General features: G+C 47.8%; 1 protein-coding gene across 1 annotated transcript in view; it reads left to right on the top strand.

The window, feature by feature from the left end:
* The window catches only part of LOC133129803 (schwannomin-interacting protein 1-like), a 20275-nt gene extending 7791 nt beyond the window's left edge, over positions 1 to 12484 (top strand). Inside the window, exons 2-7 of the mRNA XM_061244113.1 lie at positions 654 to 772; positions 5076 to 5193; positions 6640 to 6864; positions 9386 to 9509; positions 9949 to 10042; positions 10201 to 12484. Coding sequence (XP_061100097.1) covers positions 654 to 772; positions 5076 to 5193; positions 6640 to 6864; positions 9386 to 9509; positions 9949 to 10042; positions 10201 to 10252 — 732 coding nt within the window. The 3' untranslated portion in view covers positions 10253 to 12484. The remainder of the gene's footprint in view (positions 1 to 653; positions 773 to 5075; positions 5194 to 6639; positions 6865 to 9385; positions 9510 to 9948; positions 10043 to 10200) is intronic.
* Positions 12485 to 13068: the final 584 nt, after the last annotated feature.

The raw sequence follows: 13068 nt of genomic DNA, 5'->3' as shown, positions 1-13068 counted from the left end.
TATGGTTATCATAAGGACTCTCTTGTACGGTTATCGTACGCATTGTGTTTCCGTAGAAACGTAAGCCTGACCCCACCGCGCTCCGTCCCGAGTCGGCCATCGTTCTGCGCTCATGTATAAAAACTGTATTTTGTAAATTGTGTTTTTTCAAAACAATATTTTGGATTAAGTAATAACCTCAGGGCCTGATGAGTGTTTTAAATATTAAAAGAACTGGTCCGTTGAACAGCTTCCTGAAAATACTCAATGTATGTTTTGGTATGTGCAACTCTTGTATAGAGTTTGTGCTGATTGTATATTTTGGTACGTGTAACTGTGGTATAGAGTTTGTGCTGATTGTATGTTTTGGTACGTGCAACTCTTGTATAGAGTTTGTGCTGATTGTATGTTTTGGTCCCTGTAACTCTTGTATAGAGTTTGTGCTGTTTGTATGTTTTGGTACGTGTAACTCTTGTATAGAGTTTGTGCTGTTTGTATGTTTTGGTACGTGTAACTCTTGTATAGAGTTTGTGCTGATTGTATGTTTTGGTACGTGTAACTCTTGTATAGAGTTTGTGCTGATTGTATGTTTTGGTACGTGTAACTCTTGTATAGAGTTCTGCACAGTTGTAGACTCCACACTGGCTGATGAGCCTCTCTTCTCTTCCCCACAGGCACAGAAGAATGAGAGGGAGTGTATCCGACAGAAACTGGCTCTGGGGACATTCTTTGACGAAGGACCAGGGCTCTACACCAACTACAGCCCCAGCGCCAAGCCAACAGTGTCGTCACGGTGAGTGTCTGTGTGTGTGTGTACGTGACTGTGACTGTGAGTGTGTGTGAGTGTCTGTGTGTGTCTGTGAGTGTGTCTGTGTGTGTGTGAGAGTGTGTGTGTGCATGTGTCTATCTTTCTCCACGTGTTATACACTGTCCAGCCACTGTGGGGCGCTGGTGTGCAGACGGCCTCCCTGACTGTTTCTGGACTGTCCCAGATTCCTGGAGGCCCTGCTCTCTCTTTCAACTGTACTGTCCTCTCAGGTCCTCTTCGCACTTGTACTTGTGTTTGATCTGCACTTTGTTGTACGTCGCTCTGGATAAGAGCATCTGCTAAATGCCATGTAATGTAAAATAAGAAATACACACAGGCACACACATGTACACACACACACACACACACACACACCTTACATTACATTACATTAATGGCATTTGGCTTATCCAGAGCAACGTACAACAAAGTGCAAAGTGCATACCCATAACCAGGGATAAGTGCGCTGAAAGACCCTAGAGGGAACAATGTCAACTGCTACCTGCACAACAAAGATAAGGACCAGGGCCTATTTGATCAGATTATTATTATTATTTTTTAATCATAATACCGCAACAGGCAAATATATGAACAAACCGTTTACCTAGCCAAACACTGCTTACCTAGCCAAACTAAACATCCTTATACACAAGTAAATATCCCAGAAAGACAACAATTAAGGTTTACAGGGAGGTAGGGAGGGACGGGGAGAGGTGCTGCTTGAAGAGGTGCGTCTTCAGTCTGCGCTTGAAGATGGGAAGAGATTCTACAGTTCTGACCTCAGCGGGGAGTTCGTTCCACCACCCTGGAGCCAGAACAGACAGTAGTCGTGAGCGGGAGGTGGAGGTTCGGAGAGGGGGAGGTGCCAAGCGGCATGTGGAGGCTGAATGAAGAGGTCTGGCAGGGGTGTAGGGTCTGATGATTTTTTGTAGGTAAGCTGGGGAAGACCCCTTAACTGCTTGGAAGGCTAGCACCAATGTTTTGAATTTGATGCGAGATGACAGGCAGCCAGTGGAGGGAAGTAAGCAGGGGGGTGACGTGAGTGTTTGTGAAGGTTGAAGGTTGAAGACCAGATGAGCTGCTGCATTCTGGATAAGTTGGAGGGGTCTGATGGCGGACACACACACACATGCACACACACACACACACACACACACACACTTATATAGATACACTTGTAATCCTACTGAATGGGTAGACTGTACAGAGTATGTACAGTGTAGAGTAATTTCACATGCATTATATATTGCCTACCACTGTCAGGACAGCAGAATCCCTCCCCCTATTTTGACGCAGACTAAAAACACACCTTTTCAAACTGTACCTTAGTCCTCCCTCCTGATTTCCCCTGCCCCCCTTTCTGATATCCCTATCCCTCTTGTCTAATCCCCCCCAAAAAAAACAAAAAAACAAAACAATTGCACTTATGATGACTACATGTTAGAACAACACTTCATGTGTATTTTACTAGCTATGGATGTGATGCTTTAACTTGTGGAAGAACCTATGCACTTGTAAGTCGCTTTGGATTAAAAGCGTCTGCTAAATGACAAAAATGTCATGTAAATTATAAACTTCCCCATGTTTCGGGACCGGGGTCCGGCTGCGATGATGGAATGAGACAGTCACAGGGTGTTTTTTCTCTCGTTATTTTTTTAAGTGTCCCAACGCTTGTCACGGCGTGGGAAAATAAACCCCGGTGGGGTTTATTTGACTGTGAGTATGTGCATTTGTGTGTGTGTCTGTGAGTGTGTGTGTGTGTGTGTGCGTGTGTGCGCGTGACTGTGAGTGTGTCTGTGTGTGTGTGAGAGTGTGTGTGGGGGGGTGTGTGTGTGCACGTGTCTATCTTTCTCCACGTGTTATACACTGTCCAGCCACTGTGGGGTGCTGGTGTGCAGACGGCCTCCCTGACTGTTTCTGGACTGTCCCACATTCCTGGAGGCCCTGCTCTCTCTTTCAGTTTCAGCCAGCAATATCCTTCCAGTTCTCCAGGAACGATATTGCATAATTTACAATAACATAAAGTAATATGAGAATGAGACACACTTCTCGCTCACGACTGCTGTCTGTCCTGGTCCCACGGTGGATGTCAGAACGGCAGAGTCTCTGATCTCTTTCAAGCGCAGACTGAAGACTCATCTCTTCAGGCTACACCTTTCCCTCCCTAACTCACCACCATGATTAGCCTTATATATGCCATAGACTGTAATGGCACTTATATAGTTGTATAGATATTGTTGTTTTTTGTATTAGCTATTGTATTGTTGTACTCAGGGTATTATAGCTGCCAACTGTGGTATGCTAGTTTGGAAGTTGATGTATTCTTCAAGGATTCCGATTATATCTGTATGGTCACACTAGAACTGTACTGTCCTCTCAGGTCCTCTTCGCACTTGTACTTGTGTTTGATCTGCACTTTGTTGTACGTCGCTCTGGATAAGAGCGTCTGCTAAATGCCATGTAATGTAAAATAAAAAATACACACAGGCACACACACTCACACACACACACACCTTACATTACATTACATTAATGGCATTTGACTTATCCAGAGCAACGTACAACAAAGTGCAAAACGCATACCCATAACCAGGGATAAGTGTGCTGAAAGACCCTAGAGGGAACAATATCAACTGCTACCTGCACAACAAAGATAAGGAACAGGGCCTATTTGATCAGATTATTATTATTATTATAATTTTTTTAATCATAATACCGCAACACGCAAATATACAGTCAGGTCCATAAATATTGGGACATCGACACAATTCTCATCTTTTTGGCTTGAAGGCTTTTTTAGATGTTGTTTGGCAAACTCTAATCTGGTCTTCCTGTTTTTGAGGCTCACCAACGGTTTACGTCTTGTGGTGAACCCTCTGTATTCACTCTGGTGAAGTCTTCTCGATTGTTGACTTTGACACACATACACCTACCTCCTGGAGAGTGTTCTTGATCTGGCCAACTGTTGTGAAGGGGTTTTTCTTCACCAGGGAAATAATTCTTCTGTCATCCACCACAGTTGTTTTCCGTGGTCTTTTCTGACATCCCTATCCCTCTTGTCTAATCCCCCCCCCCCCCAAAAAAATAAATAAAAATAAAATAAATTACACTTATGATGACTATATGTTTAGAACAGCACTTCATGTGTATTTTACGAGCTATTGATGTGATGCTTTAACTTGTGGAAGAACCTATGCACTTGTAAATCGCTTTGGATTAAAAGCGTCTGCTAAATGACAAAAATGTAATGTAAATTATAAACTTCCCCTGTTTCGGGACCGGGGTTCGGCTGCGATGATGGAATGAGACAGTCACAGGGTGTTTTTTCTCTCGTTATTTTATTAAGTGTCCCAACGCTTGTCACGGCGTGGGAAAAATAAACCCCGGTGGGGTTTGAAAGCTTGTGGTCTCGGGCCACGGAGGGCCCTCCCGGTCCCAGAGTCTTCTTGCGGAAAAGAAGAAGAAGGTGGGGCGCTTTGGGGAGAGCGCGGCCCGAAGTCCGTGGGTTCGGAGAAGCGGGCGGGGTTCCTCTAACGGGGAACCACGGCGACCTTGTGGTCCCGGCTCCTCTTTCCGAAAAGGGGGAAGTGCTACTGGGAGAGCTGGGAATCGCTCGCGGCCGTTACAACCACACTCTCAACCGCCCGTTAGGAGGTGGAAACTCCACGACTGTCCGACATGGACTTCTTTGTTTGACGGAGGCCGGGTGGGCGGGTGCTTGGAAAAGTGATCGCGTCGTCATTAAATCCGCCTCCAGGTTTTTTATGTCATGAGGCAATATTGCAGGAGATGGAAAGGACATTGGACTACAACCCCCCCCCGCCACCACCGCTTCTGTGTAAATATGTGCCAGTGTAAGAACAGTATGCCAGTAAGACGTAAATTACCAAAATGTAAACATGTGGTTTATACCACTCCCCTAGTGGCTCGGTTGGGAAACTCCTATTCTGGCCACAGACCAGGCTTAACATGTGGCTAGATTAAGCTTGGTTTGTTTGTAACCCCTCAATATGTATGCCTGTCTTTCTGTCTCTCTGTCTATCTGCCTGTCTCTCTCTCTGTCCTGGCTGCTCTAAGCCCTTCGGTATGGCTGCAGACTCTGTTTTCAATTACTTTTTTTGCACTCAAATCTTGTCCCCTCTTATCCTTCAGTCAACCTGCTCTTGCTCTTTCTCTCTCTCTCTCTCTCTCTCCCTCTCCCTCTCCCTCTCTCTCCCTCTCTCTCCCCCTCTCTCTCACTCCCCCCCACGTCTCTCTCTAATCCCTCTGTCCGTCTGTCCGTCCGTAGGCAGCAGAACGGGCCGAACCTGCAGATCTGCTTTGTGAACGACAGCGGCAGCGATAAGGACAGTGATGTTGAGGACAGCAGGACAGAGACCAGCCTGGACACGCCCCTGTCCCCCATGGTGAGGCCCAGAAGGTCCCATTCTCCAGGGGACCTACTGTAGCACAATATTACCATCTATGAATAGGCTAGCGTTGAGCTGCAGCGCACAGGCTAACACAGATCTGTAGCGTACAGGCTAACGCAGATCTGTAGCGCACAGGCTAACGCAGATCTGTAGCGCACAGGCTAACGCAGATCTGTAGCGTACAGGCTAACGCAGATCTGCAGTGCACAGGCTAACGCAGCTCTGTAGCGTACAGGCTAACGCAGATCTTAGCGTACAGGCTAACGCAGATCTGTAGCGCACAGGCTAACGCAGATCTGCAGCGCACAGGCTAACGTCGATCTGCAGTGCACAGGCTAACGCAGCTCTGTAGCGTACAGGCTAACGCAGATCTTAGCGCACAGGCTAACGCAGATCTGTAGCGCACAGGCTAACGCAGCTCTGTAGCGCACAGGCTAACGCAGCTCTGTAGCGCACAGGCTAACGCAGCTCTGTAGCGTACAGGCTAACGCAGATCTGCAGCGCACAGGCTAACGCAGATCTGTAGCGCACAGGCTAACGCAGATCTTAGCGCACAGGCTAATGCAGCTCTGTAGCGCACAGGCTAACGCAGCTCTGTAGCGCACAGGCTAACGCAGCTCTGTAGCGCACAGGCTAACGCAGCTCTGTAGCGCACAGGCTAACGCAGCTCTGTAGCGCACAGGCTAATGCAGCTCTGTAGCGTACAGGCTAACGCAGATCTTAGCGCACAGGCTAACGCAGATCTGTAGCGCACAGGCTAACGCAGCACAGGCACAGGCTAACGCAGATCTGTAGCGCACAGGCTAACGCAGATCTGTAGCGCACAGGCGAACGCAGCTCTGTAACGCACAGGCTAACGCAGCTCTGTAGCGCACAGGCTAACGCAGATCTGTAGCGCACAGGCGAACGCAGCTCTGTAGCGCACAGGCTAACGCAGCTCTGTAGCGCACAGGCTAACGCAGATCTTAGCGCACAGGCTAACGCAGCTCTGTAGCGCACAGGCTAACGCAGATCTTAGCGCACAGGCTAACGCAGCTCTGTAGCGCACAGGCTAACGCAGCTCTGTAGCGCACAGGCTAACGCAGATCTTAGCGCACAGGCTAACGCAGCTCTGTAGCGCACAGGCTAACGCAGCTCTGTAGCGCACAGGCTAACGCAGATCTTAGCGCACAGGCTAACGCAGCTCTGTAGCGCACAGGCTAACGCAGATCTTAGCGCACAGGCTAACGCAGATCTTAGCGCACAGGCTAACGCAGCTCTGTAGAGCACAGGCTAACGCAGCTCTGTAGCGCACAGGCTAACGCAGCTCTGTAGCGCACAGGCTAACGCAGATCTGTAGCGCACAGGCTAACGCAGCTCTGTAGCGCACAGGCTGGGTACACATTGCCACAGTTAGCGCACAGCTGTCGCTCACACGAGTGCCTCTCTGTCCCGACGCAGTCGTGTATGGACGTGCTCCACGCGCACACCAAGCAGAGCTCCCCCTGCCCGGACCGGGACGCCGGCGAGGACCACGCGGGGTCCCCGGAGGACTCGGACTTCCTGAGCCGCCAGAGGAAGCTGCAGGCGGAGGCCAAGATGGCGCTGGCGATGGCCAAGCCCATGGCCCGGATGCAGGTGGAGGTGGAGAGGCAGACCCGCAGGAAGTCCCCCGTAGCCGACCTGGTGAGTGACTTCCAGAGCTCGTCACCTTTCGCGGTCAAACGCGGCGGGGGCGGGGGGGGGGCGTTGGGGGGCAGTGGGGGGTTCTCAAACCCGCTCCCACGGACTCTCTGTGCATCTGACAGCCAGCCACATGCTCGCCGGTCACATTATTACATTACATTACATTAATGGCGTTTGGCAGACGCTCGTATCCAGAGCGACGTGCAGTTGATTAGACTAAGCAGGAGCCAATCCTCCCCTGGAGCAGTGCAGGGTTAAGGGCCTCGCTCAAGGGCCCAACGGCTGTGCGGATCTTATTGTGGCCGCACCGGGGATCGAACCACCGACCTTGCGGGTCCCAGTCCTTTACCTTAACCACTACGCTACAGGCCGGCCAGCCACCAAGGCTAATCTCTCAATCTCTCGCGAACCCAGCTCGCCAGTCTAGTAGCCAATCCATACACGTCTCCTCTTGTCCTCCTTCTATTGGACGATAAGAGCGTATGGGTTCAGCGCATTGGACACGTGCTTTTCGGTTACAGCAGGGCCCGGCCTGTCTTGTAGTGGTGAAGGTAAATGACTGGGACTCGCAAGGTCGGTGGTTCGATCCCCGGTGTAGCTGCAATAAGATCTGCACAGCCGTTGGGCCCTTGAACGAGGCCCCGTAACCCTACATTGCTCCAGGGGAGGATTGGCTCCTGCTTAGTCTGATGAACTGTACGTCGCTCTGGATAAGAGTGTAATGTAACAGCACAGAAATGAAAAAAGGCCCCCAGAAGTGGCCCGAGGAGCTTTTAGAATAACAAACACTCGTAGACAAGCAGTATTGGGCAGAAGTGACAAAGGTGAAAATCCTCCATAGTATGCCTTTCGGGCCAGAAGTCACGTGAAACGCTCTTTCTCTTCTTCTCTCTCTCCCTCTCTCTCTCTCCTCTCTCGGTCTCTCTCTCTCCCTCTCTCTCTCTCTCTCCTCTCTCGGTCTCTCTCTCTCCCTCTCTCTCTCTCTCTCTCTCTCTCTCTCTCCCTCACTTCATGGTAAATAAGGACACTGTGGCCAGCTCTTAGCTCTACAGTCTCTGGTCTCATAGCAACCTGAGAAGAGGGAGGGGGCTGGCGAGAGGGGCCGTGCTGTGATAGGTGCTTGGCCCGAGGAGGGGGAGGAGCTTTGGTGTAGAGAGCGTGAGAGGGTGTCTGCAGGTCACGGAGTACAGGCAGGGTCACTGGAGTTCACGCGCAGAGTGCGTGCGTGCTTGCAGGGTGCATTGTGGGGGCACAGAGTGCATGCAGGCTGGGAGCGAGGCTGCAGTGTGTCACAGAGTACAGACTGGGTTAGAGAGTACACGCAGGGTAAGAGAGTTTGCCTCGTGTGTGAGAGACAAGGAATCCGCCAGTGTGGAACGAGAAGAGCCGCATTGCGTGTGTCTCTGTGTGTGTGTGTGTGTGTGTGTGTGTGCAAGTGAGTGTGTGTTTGCATAATGTGTCAGTGTGTGTGTATCTGTGTGTGTGTGCGTGTGTGTGTGTATAGTGTGTGTGTGTGCGCAAGTGAGAGTGTGTGTATAGTGTGTGTGTGTATGTGTAGTGTGTGTGTGCGTGAGTGAGCGTGTGTATAGTGTGTCTGTATAGTGTGTATAGTGTGTGTGTGTGTGTGTGTGTGTATCTAACACCGTGAAAGGGGAAACAAGCAACAGAACGGAACAGAGACAATAGATCCAGAGTCTTTAACAAGAGTAACAAGTTTAATGCTCATGAAAAAAAACAAAACTAAGCACAGATATAAAAAATAATTTAGGATTTGAAGGTGACACAAAACTACCCTCTACTGCACCTTCACAGACATATAAATGAGTGTTCAAGTGCAGTAATGTAAACCGCAAGCTGTGAAGGTTACAGTGTGGAGAATAGACATGAGGTTTTTTTATTTTGCATTCCTGGAAGGGAGTGATGAGTTCTCTTTCAACCTCGAGCCTGTATGACTCAGTGCTGACACCTACTGGAGGGTTTCTGCATTACACCATCATCTTTGGTGTAAACACAGCTGCTTTCCAGAGAACGGGGAACTCCGTACCACTAAATGGCTAGATAATACGTTTAAATGGAAAATCTTTTTCTTTTCTTCTCCTTTTTTTGAATCCCATTTGGGATGCAGTAGTGTACCATGCTGACTGGAATGTTTATTTACATGTGCATGTTTATTTACGTGGGTGCCTGCATGTGTGGGTGTATTGCTGTATTAAATAATGTGTTAAATGCGGTGTTAAATATTGTGTCATATTAAATTTAGTAAATGCTGTATTCAATGCTGTATTAAGTGATGTGTTAAATATTGTAAAATGTTGTGTTAAATGATGTGTTAAATATTGTGAAATGATGTGTTAAATATTGTAAAATTTTGTGTTAAATGATGTGTTAAATATTGTTACATTTTGTGTTTAATTATGTGCTAAATATTGTAAAATGTGTTAAATGATGTGTCAAATATTGGAAAATGTGTTAAATGATGTGTTAAATGTTGTGCTAAATCTCCATTGTCTTGCCCCTGCAGTTGCCCCACCTGCCCCACATCAGTGAGTGTCTGATGAAGAGGAGTATAAGGCCCATTGACCTGCGGGACATGAGCTTCGGTCAGCTACAGGTCATCGTCAACGACCTGCACTCACAGATAGAGAGTGAGTACACACTCTGTCACACACACACACACACACACATACACACACACACACACACACACTCACACACACACTCACACACACACTCTCTCACACTCACACTCTGACACACTCATACACACACTCTCTCACACTCTCTCACACACTCGCACACTCATACACTCTCTCACACTCACACACTCATACACTCTCTCACACTCACACTCACACTCTGACACACTCATACACACACTCTCTCACACACACACACACACACACACTCACACTCTCTCACACTCACACTCTGACACACTCATACACACACTCTCTCACACTCTCTCACACACTCTCACACTCACACACTCTCTCACACTTACACACTCATACACACTCACTCACACACTCATACACACACTCTCTCACACACACACATGACGTTGACGTCTCTGCCTTGTTGCAGGTCTGAACGAGGAGCTGGTGGAGATGTTGGTGGTGAGGGACGAGCTCCAGGTGGAACAGGACGCGATGCTGGTGGACATTGAGGACCTGACCAGGTAGGAGCAGGATCTGGATCTGGATCGGGAACCATGGCCACTTCAATCTACAACATTACCCTTGTTTTGTAACCATTACCACTGCCTGCTCCATCCATCAGAATGAAGTGAAAAAAAGAAATAATATAATAATATGTTCTCCGTTTTTTTCCCTACAGACATGCAGAAAGCCAACAGAGACACGTGACAGAGAAGATGGTCTCCAAATAAACGCCCCGTCCCCGTCTCCCTGTCTCCCCGGCCCCCTGGCCCCCCCCGGCCCCCCCGTAGCTGCACCCTGGTGGTCCGGTCCGTGCAGAAGAACAGTCCGACTTCACCAGTTTCACCATCACCGAAGGAGGCACCCTTTTCCGGAAGAGGAAAACTCAGAGGCTAGTCCCAGTACGCCGCACTTGAGCACTTGAACCCTTGAGCACTTGAACACTTGGGCACTTGGCCACTTGGCGGGTGCTTAGCAGAAGTGCGCAAAGCGTGTCCCAGTTTGAAGGGTGCAGTGTGCCAGACTGGTATTTGGTGAAGTACGCACCGCCCCGCGAGTGTTGATGGCGGGAGATTCCACTGAACAAATATCAGCGCAAGAACGATGTCTGCAGAGATGCAAATGTCCTAACTCGTCGTACCTTACTCATTCGAAGTGACAGCCCCGGGAACTAACTAATGCGATCGCGGAATGCATGGGCTTGTGAAGCCAGGTCGGTTCCTTTTGTTGATCTGGCGGCGCCGTGAGGCTATTGCTAATGTGAATATGAGGTTAGCAAGTTCAGTCAGTGTGTCTGTAGTTTGCAAGCCCACATCAATCGTTGCACAACTACAGTATTACTGGCTATTAATAGCGCTGTCATGCCAGTTATGTGAAATCGGGACAGTGGAACATAAAGTGTGACCTGATTGTCTTCAATATCCCCCACGCACGCCATGTGCAGATTTTAGGACCCACATCACAATGTGTCACCAAGTTGCGTAAAGCGTACTTAGCCAAGGGCAGAGAAACAGACGGCCCCGAAATAGGAGATTGTCGAGTGCACTCGATATGTCACATGAGTTCTGTGTTTTACTGTCGCATGACTAATGAGAACTTGGGCCATGCCACAGATTCCTTACAGCAACCAGATGGTCAGGACCTCCTTTCTTTCCCTAATCTCTACCACTGGGAGAAAATAAAAACCAGGGCTGCATTTGGATTGGAGGGACAGATTCGATGATCCGTGCTCAGCCATATCTCTAGATGCATCCAAGGGAAACAAAACATTTCATTACATTAATGGCATTTGGCTGAAGCTCTTATCCAGAGCAATGTACAGTTGATTAGACTAAGTAGGCGACAAAGCATTACTCCTCCCCTGGAGTAATGCAGGGTTTAAGGGCCTTGCTCAAGGGTCCAACGGCTGTGCAGATTGTGGCTACACCAGGGATCCAACCACCGACCTTGCGGGTCCCAGTTGTGTACCTTAACCACTACACTACAACCTGCTGGCATTGGACATGACCAGTCAAGAATTTTAATAGGATGCATGATGATTTGATTTTAGTGGCAGAGATACTAAATTTTAGTTGGCAAAGAGGGCCATATCCATTTCTGGATTTCAGACCAACTTCTGGCCTTAATTACATAATTAGCCTTTTATGCCATCTGACATTTTAACTACAGTACATTTCTTGATGAATGACAGACTGTCCCCGGTTTTCCTGTGATCTAATCTTTGAGTGAACCAGTGTTGGTGCATTCAGCCCATTAGTTCATTTAGCCAGGGTAACTGGTGGAAACAAAAACCTGCATACACACCGGCCCTCCAGGACCGGAATCGCCCATCCCTGGACTAAACTATTCACTTAAAATACAGTGCAGCTGACCATCTGGTTTGTCTTTAGAATCTGTGGCAATGGCTCTTTTGCTGCTACAGCACCTTACAGTTTGTATCATTTTACTTTGCATCTTTACGTGGATGACGGATGTAATCTTTGATACTGTCCTCTACTGGATGGAGAGTGAATTATCTGGTTTTTCATAGTGTCTGGGTTTTTTTTTTTTTTTACATTCACCACTAAATTAGGTCACTTAAATTAACAAATTGGCTGTAACCTAAAGTGAGAGATTATCCAGAGAAGGAAAGATAACTGCAAATGAAAAACTAAACAAAACTAATTTGGGCCGTGTTTCTAGTCTCTTAATTCTGCGGTAGTGTAGTTAGCGGTAGTTTTCATGAAACAGAAACGAAAAGTTTTATTGGAAAGTGTGGGCGGTGTGGTGAGGAGTGTGGCACCAGGACGTACTCAGCGTCATTGGGCTTTGACCTTTTGTGAAAGGTTGGTTGTTCTGGCCCAGGACTCGTTTTATGTGAACGTGTGTTAATGTCTTTACACTTATGTCTTCAAAAACAAACAGCAAAGTTTTATGTACAGAAATAATGTAAAGTTATTAATAAAACAATACTATTTCATATATCACGGTCTGGAGTGTATTTTCTTGTCGTGAATTGTAATTATATATTTATATTTTATGTATTATTATGTATTACTTTGTCCAGGTTGAGAGCTGCAGTCTCATTTGAAGTGAAAGCATTGGGGGTTAATGTGATTGGAGAATGCACAGGCTGAACCTTTTTGAGGTGTGAGGTCACACGCCATTAGAATATCCTTAACTGAACACCTATGCTGGCGTCAAGGCCAGTACATAGTCCATACACCTTTATACTTCTGTCTCCCACTGTCTACGTCGGGCAACGTTAGGAACGTTCTGCGATTCCGTGAGAGTGTCACTCTATCGCTGGACGGTGAACTGGCCTTGACAATCGCTGCCAGTAATTCAAAGCCATGGAGTTCTAGAAACTTTGCAAACAAACCTACTCTTCAAGGGCTTAAAGGGGACGATACAAGGGCTTAAAGGGTGACCAGATATGCAGTGGCTTCAGTCATTGCCATTTTTGCCCATCAGTCTACACTCAATAACCCACAATGACAAAGTGAAAACATGTTTTTAGAACTTTTTGCAAGTGTATTAAAAATCCAAAACTTAAATCTCTCGTTTA

Source organism: Conger conger, chromosome 5 (genome assembly GCF_963514075.1).
Source record: "Conger conger chromosome 5, fConCon1.1, whole genome shotgun sequence".
Lineage (NCBI taxonomy): Eukaryota > Metazoa > Chordata > Actinopteri > Anguilliformes > Congridae > Conger > Conger conger.
The sequence above is the reverse complement of the archived record's forward strand: the minus strand, read 5'-3'. Positions and strand labels throughout refer to the sequence as shown.